Genomic DNA, 7527 nt, shown 5'->3' with positions numbered 1-7527 from the left:
TACAATTGAGTTATTATTATTATTGTTAATTGGTTAATTCCATATTTAATTGAGTTAATTAATGTGATGGCCCCTTCGCGACGCGTTCATGTTTCGCGCATCGTACATACAAAAGCGTAAAATCTTACGCTTATTGCCGGCAACAGGAGTATTTCTCCTTCTTGTCGATTTCTGGCTGTATAAAGCCAGGATATGGCCAGGTTCTACAAAAGGTGAGTCTATTCTGGCCAGAAAAAAGAAAACGAAGAGGATTTTACAAGGTAGGTTGGTGTGCACATCACCAATCAAAGTATAAAAAATACTTATATAAAGGTAAACCTATAAGGTTTTCTTACGTGCGATTGCATATAATCAGAGACGGAAAGATGCCGTCTCGAATTAAAAATCCCTAGCCCACGTAATTTAAACTTACACTAAAACTCCTAAACGGTCCTGATTTAATATTAAATTCGCGCACAATTTCGGGTAACTAATATACTAGATAAGGTATACTAGATAAAGATACGGGTAGGTAGGAATACGGATAAAAATTAGATAAAAATCGGGTAGGTATATAGGGGTGTGGTTTTCAACAATAGAAGGAAACTTAGTTAATTATAATTTTGAGAAATCTAGGTAGGGAATGAATAAGTAAGCATACAAGTAGGTAGGGATACGGGTAGGTAGGAATCGGGGGGAAGGGGGTGATTTAACAATAAAAAGAAATTTATAATTTTCTTTATAATTTAAAAAAATTCAAATTTATTTGTATAAAGATATATCTAATAATAAAAGGTTAAAAATACACTGCTCAAAAAAATTAGGGGATCACTTTTTGTCAGTAAATTTTTGCCGATTTATAAACTGTAATTACTCAGCGAATAATTAACGTAAAAACAAGTTAAAAAAAAGGTTTTACAGGGCAAACTCTCTATTATAAGGTGCTTTTGTTCAATCACTCAGGTTCATACTCAAAGGCGTGGTCAGTTTTAAATAAGGACATATTTGAGATATTCAAACTCTTGAAACTTACAGTCTTCCACCGCCTAACAAAATAATTGGCGAACATAATCAATAATTCCATCTCAAAGTACGGACTTTGCCCTTTTAAATGAAAAAAAAAACTGTCCTACGCCGATTATTTAGCGAGATATCGCAATTTAAAATAACCCCTGTTTTTTTACGATTTTAGCACGATACCGCCGGCATTTGCGTATAACCTGATGTGCACCACGGGCATGTTGCTCAGTAAAATTTTGCACATCATGTATGTATGTGTATATGGAGTGTACATGTGTACGTGTGTACATGTAGCGGTTTTTTTTAGTAAGAAGTGTTGCCATTTTTTTGCCATAGGCACGCGCATCGCGCAATCTTGATTTCATATTGATGCATTTTTTTACATCAGATTAAAGAGGCACTGCGTTAAATTTTGAATAAAATTTTTCAATCTGATGTAAAAAAAATGCATCAATATGAGATCAAGATTGCGCGAGGTAATACGGCAAAGAGTGACAACACTTCTTACTAAAAAAGAACCTCTACATGTACACATGTACACTCCATATACACATACATACATGATGTGCAAAATCCGATCGAGCAACCTCCCCGTGGTGCACATCAGGTTACGCAAATGCTGACGATATCGTGCTGAAATCATAAAAAAACAGGGATTACTTTAAATTGCGATATCTTGCTAAATAATCGGCGTAGGACAAAGTTTTTTTTTTTATTTGAAAGGGCAAAGTTCGTACTTTGAGATGGTATTAATGATTATGTTCGCCAATTTTTTGTTAGGCGGTGGAAGACTACAGATTTCAAAATTTTGGATATCTCAAATACGTCCTTATTCAAAGCTGACCACGCCTTTGAGTATTAACCTGAGTGAAAATTGAACAAAAGCATCTTATAGTAGAGAGTTTGCTCTGTAAGACCTTTTTTTAAACTTTTTTAATTATTCACTGAGTAATTACAGTTTAAAAATGGGCAATTTTTACTGACAAAAAGTGAAAAGACCCTAATTTTCTTTCGCAGTGTTTTATGTACAAAACGATATATTCTGTCTGCGAAAGTTGTATAAAATTAATTGCATAAAATTGTATAAGTATAATCTACCTGAATTGTCTATATCTAATTTATGTAAACTGGATTACACGAAATCGAAGCGATTAATGTCTAGCTCTGTCGCGTTCTCTTCTACGATCTCGATCCCTTTCTCTCTCTCGTTCTCTCTCCCTCTCTCTATCGTCTCTTCTATGGCGATCTCTGTCCCTGTCCTTATCTTTGTGCGACGACGAGTGAGATTTCGGCGATTTGCTGCGTTTACGTTCTCTCCTGTCTCTATCCCTTTCCCTACTTCTCGATCTTGGCTTTTCCTTCTCGGATTTCTTCTCGGATCGGGAATGCCTCTTGTCCCTGTCTCTGTGACGGTCTCTGTCTCGTTCGTGATCATCCGGCTTCTTGCGTGGCAGTTCTTTAATTGGTGCAATCTCTTCTTCCTCTGACGATTCGATGCCATCATCCATATCGTCTTCCAATAACGATATCTTCGCTTCTGTGTAACATAAGTAAACATATAACAGAAGTTTGGCTAAATAAAAGTAATATACTCAAGAAAATATACTCAAATAACGTACCTAGTTCATTATTTTCTTCTAAAACGTGTATTTTTTGAATTCTCGGTAAAATAACGTCGCAAGACCTCTCTTCTCTGAGAAGGGTGTCGATGAATTCGTCCATGTATATGAGCTCGAATACGCCTTGCTTGTTCTGCATTCTGAGCTTTCTGCTATCGTTGAATAATGGTTCAAGGTATTTGTAACAGTCCTGGGAAGAACCAGTCAGTCTCATATACAATGCGCCCAAAGCCCAAACGTACTTATACTCCTCGTTCTTTATAAATTCGACTATGATGTCTTTCTCAGGCTGTATTTGAAGCATTTTCAATATAAGACAGAGAAATGGCGTAGGCTTCACATTGCCGCCGTATACCCCTCCAATAAATCTGAAAGAATAAATATAAGTGAGACTAGAGAAAAACTTCTCACTCATATATATGGGTACAAAATCGTAGTACCAGCAAGAACAAGGTGATTCCTCGTGCCAAAATAAGTCGAAATTGTAAAATAACGTTTTATTCTAAGCCTTAGAAAATCTATCAAGTACACTTGACATAATCAGTGACGATGTCAAGTGTACTTGATAGATTTTCAAAACCGAAGCCTATCTAAAAAACGAAGCCTCGTACAAAAAAAATTATTCTAGAAATTACCTTGTTCTCGCTTGTACTAAGATTTTACATTCATCCTGTATTTGTAGAGGTTATATTTTGCTTTTACTAACCTTAACTCCATTGCTTTGTCGACCAACAGTTCGGCGGTCAAAGCGAAACATTCTTCCTTCCAGTATTTAGAATCGTATATCCGGGATCTGATGATCTTCTCGACCAAATATTGCTGATTTGTCCCGCGAATAGACCTAGCATCTTTCACCGTGCGGTTTGCCATTTTTCGAATTCTATTCCGCTATTGTTCTGCTACCATCTACCATCTGCTACGAATTGCCAGCAGCCAGATTGTCACGAATCTTCAATCGGTAGTCACCAGAGGACGCCGATTCGCCGAAAATATACTTTGCGCGATCGATAAAACTTTGTTTCAAACTCATTTGTTGATAATACGCGCACATTTCGCAGTAATTATTTAAGAAATTTATTTTTATTAATATCTAACGTAATCAGAATTAAGATTTTATATATAGGTATTCTACATATAATTTTATACATAGAATTTTAGGAGAAAGATATTGATTTTTTATTTAAAAAAAATATAATATTGATGTCTTTGAGAACTTTTTCAAACTATTAGAAAAGACTGTTAATAAGATTATTATAATATACAAATTAAAAAATAATATATATAATTATTTTATTTTTTATTGATTTTATCGATATTATATTAGTCTTTTATTAATATAAAAAGAAATTATATATGTATAATACCTTATGTATGTATACATATAGAATTATACATATATAATTTTATACTATTTTAATTTTATATCTTACATTAAGCGTGTATTACACGCTTAACTTTATAAGCGTGATGTCATTTATAGACAAGATTTTTTACACGCTTAACTTTATAAGCGTGATGTCTTTTGCAGACAAGATTTTTTACACGCTTAACTTTATAAGCGCTTATAAAGTTAAGCGTGTAAAAAATCTTGTCTGCAAAAGACATCACGCTTATAAAGTTAAGCGTGTAAAAAATCTTGTCTATAAATGACATGACGCTTATAAAGTTAAGCGTGTAAAAAATCTCCCTCTCGTGGTGTGCCACTTTGCAGTGGTGAGAGGGCTCCCTGTATCAACGATCCACTGGGGCAGTACCTTCGGCTTTACCGAAGGGAGGGTCCGGTGGGGAGGTACAGGGTCTAAGAGCACACCGTACCCTCCTCCCAGTTCGCTGGGAGTGAAGGGTACAATGGGGTCCGGCGCTCCCGTCGCGTTGTCTGCGTAGCGACACCCCCGGCCGCGAAAGTTAGTTAGGCGTTTAAGTAATCGCGTCGCGTCGTGTCTGCTTAGCGACACCCACGGGCCGCGAAAGTTAGTTAGCCGTTTAAGTAATCGCGTCGCGTCGTGTCTGCTTAGCGACACCCACGGGCCGCGAAAGTTAGTTAGCCGTTTAAGTAATCGCGTCGCGTCGTGTCTGCTTAGCGACACCCACGGGCCGCGAAAGTTAGTTAGCCGTTTAAGTAATCGCGTCGCGTCGTGTCTGCTTAGCGACACCCACGGGCCGCGAAAGTTAGTTAGCCGTTTAAGTAATCGCGTCGCGTCGTGTCTGCTTAGCGACACCCACGGGCCGCGAAAGTTAGTTAGCCGTTTAAGTAATCGCGTCGCGTCGTGTCTGCTTAGCGACACCCACGGGCCGCGAAAGTTAGTTAGCCGTTTAAGTAATCGCGTCGCGTCGTGTCTGCTTAGCGACACCCACGGGCCGCGAAAGTTAGTTAGCCGTTTAAGTAATCGCGTCGCGTCGTGTCTGCTTAGCGACACCCACGGGCCGCGAAAGTTAGTTAGCCGTTTAAGTAATCGCGTCGCGTCGTGTCTGCTTAGCGACACCCACGGGCCGCGAAAGTTAGTTAGCCGTTTAAGTAATCGCGTCGCGTCGTGTCTGCTTAGCGACACCCACGGGCCGCGAAAGTTAGTTAGCCGTTTAAGTAATCGCGTCGCGTCGTGTCTGCTTAGCGACACCCACGGGCCGCGAAAGTTAGTTAGCCGTTTAAGTAATCGCGTCGCGTCGTGTCTGCTTAGCGACACCCACGGGCCGCGAAAGTTAGTTAGCCGTTTAAGTAATCGCGTCGCGTCGTGTCTGCTTAGCGACACCCACGGGCCGCGAAAGTTAGTTAGCCGTTTAAGTAATCGCGTCGCGTCGTGTCTGCTTAGCGACACCCACGGGCCGCGAAAGTTAGTTAGCCGTTTAAGTAATCGCGTCGCGTCGTGTCTGCTTAGCGACACCCACGGGCCGCGAAAGTTAGTTAGCCGTTTAAGTAATCGCGTCGCGTCGTGTCTGCTTAGCGACACCCACGGGCCGCGAAAGTTAGTTAGCCGTTTAAGTAATCGCGTCGCGTCGTGTCTGCTTAGCGACACCCACGGGCCGCGAAAGTTAGTTAGCCGTTTAAGTAATCGCGTCGCGTCGTGTCTGCTTAGCGACACCCACGGGCCGCGAAAGTTAGTTAGCCGTTTAAGTAATCGCGTCGCGTCGTGTCTGCTTAGCGACACCCACGGGCCGCGAAAGTTAGTTAGCCGTTTAAGTAATCGCGTCGCGTCGTGTCTGCTTAGCGACACCCACGGGCCGCGAAAGTTAGTTAGCCGTTTAAGTAATCGCGTCGCGTCGTGTCTGCTTAGCGACACCCACGGGCCGCGAAAGTTAGTTAGCCGTTTAAGTAATCGCGTCGCGTCGTGTCTGCTTAGCGACACCCACGGGCCGCGAAAGTTAGTTAGCCGTTTAAGTAATCGCGTCGCGTCGTGTCTGCTTAGCGACACCCACGGGCCGCGAAAGTTAGTTAGCCGTTTAAGTAATCGCGTCGCGTCGTGTCTGCTTAGCGACACCCACGGGCCGCGAAAGTTAGTTAGCCGTTTAAGTAATCGCGTCGCGTCGTGTCTGCTTAGCGACACCCACGGGCCGCGAAAGTTAGTTAGCCGTTTAAGTAATCGCGTCGCGTCGTGTCTGCTTAGCGACACCCACGGGCCGCGAAAGTTAGTTAGCCGTTTAAGTAATCGCGTCGCGTCGTGTCTGCTTAGCGACACCCACGGGCCGCGAAAGTTAGTTAGCCGTTTAAGTAATCGCGTCGCGTCGTGTCTGCTTAGCGACACCCACGGGCCGCGAAAGTTAGTTAGCCGTTTAAGTAATCGCGTCGCGTCGTGTCTGCTTAGCGACACCCACGGGCCGCGAAAGTTAGTTAGCCGTTTAAGTAATCGCGTCGCGTCGTGTCTGCTTAGCGACACCCACGGGCCGCGAAAGTTAGTTAGCCGTTTAAGTAATCGCGTCGCGTCGTGTCTGCTTAGCGACACCCACGGGCCGCGAAAGTTAGTTAGCCGTTTAAGTAATCGCGTCGCGTCGTGTCTGCTTAGCGACACCCACGGGCCGCGAAAGTTAGTTAGCCGTTTAAGTAATCGCGTCGCGTCGTGTCTGCTTAGCGACACCCACGGGCCGCGAAAGTTAGTTAGCCGTTTAAGTAATCGCGTCGCGTCGTGTCTGCTTAGCGACACCCACGGGCCGCGAAAGTTAGTTAGCCGTTTAAGTAATCGCGTCGCGTCGTGTCTGCTTAGCGACACCCACGGGCCGCGAAAGTTAGTTAGCCGTTTAAGTAATCGCGTCGCGTCGTGTCTGCTTAGCGACACCCACGGGCCGCGAAAGTTAGTTAGCCGTTTAAGTAATCGCGTCGCGTCGTGTCTGCTTAGCGACACCCACGGGCCGCGAAAGTTAGTTAGCCGTTTAAGTAATCGCGTCGCGTCGTGTCTGCTTAGCGACACCCACGGGCCGCGAAAGTTAGTTAGCCGTTTAAGTAATCGCGTCGCGTCGTGTCTGCTTAGCGACACCCACGGGCCGCGAAAGTTAGTTAGCCGTTTAAGTAATCGCGTCGCGTCGTGTCTGCTTAGCGACACCCACGGGCCGCGAAAGTTAGTTAGCCGTTTAAGTAATCGCGTCGCGTCGTGTCTGCTTAGCGACACCCACGGGCCGCGAAAGTTAGTTAGCCGTTTAAGTAATCGCGTCGCGTCGTGTCTGCTTAGCGACACCCACGGGCCGCGAAAGTTAGTTAGCCGTTTAAGTAATCGCGTCGCGTCGTGTCTGCTTAGCGACACCCACGGGCCGCGAAAGTTAGTTAGCCGTTTAAGTAATCGCGTCGCGTCGTGTCTGCTTAGCGACACCCACGGGCCGCGAAAGTTAGTTAGCCGTTTAAGTAATCGCGTCGCGTCGTGTCTGCTTAGCGACACCCACGGGCCGCGAAAGTTAGTTAGCCGTTTAAGTAATCGCGTCGCGTCGT

General features: G+C 43.7%; 1 protein-coding gene across 1 annotated transcript; it reads right to left on the bottom strand.

Moving 5' to 3' along the window:
• Nucleotides 1-705: 705 nt before the first annotated feature.
• On the bottom strand, nucleotides 706-3529 carry LOC139783868 (pre-mRNA-splicing factor 38-like). Its single transcript, XM_071723026.1, has 3 exons — nucleotides 3325-3529; nucleotides 2619-2986; nucleotides 706-2536 (listed from the first exon to the last, which is right to left on the bottom strand). The coding sequence occupies exons 1-3, from the start codon at nucleotides 3486-3488 to the stop codon at nucleotides 2151-2153; spliced, it is 918 nt and encodes a 305-aa protein (XP_071579127.1). The 5' UTR covers nucleotides 3489-3529; the 3' UTR covers nucleotides 706-2150.
• Nucleotides 3530-7527: the final 3998 nt, after the last annotated feature.

This window comes from Temnothorax nylanderi, unplaced genomic scaffold, assembly GCF_030848795.1.
Source record: "Temnothorax nylanderi isolate EJ_2023f unplaced genomic scaffold, tnyl_v1.0 TNYL_tig0008_pilon, whole genome shotgun sequence".
Classification (NCBI taxonomy): Eukaryota; Metazoa; Arthropoda; class Insecta; order Hymenoptera; family Formicidae; genus Temnothorax; species Temnothorax nylanderi.
This window is presented reverse-complemented; position numbering and strand designations above follow the sequence as displayed.

Coding starts and splice junctions, on each gene's coding strand:
- LOC139783868 (XM_071723026.1), bottom strand. CDS start 3,488: ATGGCAAACCGCACGGTGAAAGATGCTAGGTCTATTCGCGGGACAAAT. Junction 2,987..3,324: donor GACAAAGCAATGGAGTTAAG/GTTAGTAAAAGC, acceptor TTATTCTTTCAG/ATTTATTGGAGGGGTATACG. Junction 2,537..2,618: donor AGAAGAAAATAATGAACTAG/GTACGTTATTTG, acceptor TATGTTACACAG/AAGCGAAGATATCGTTATTG.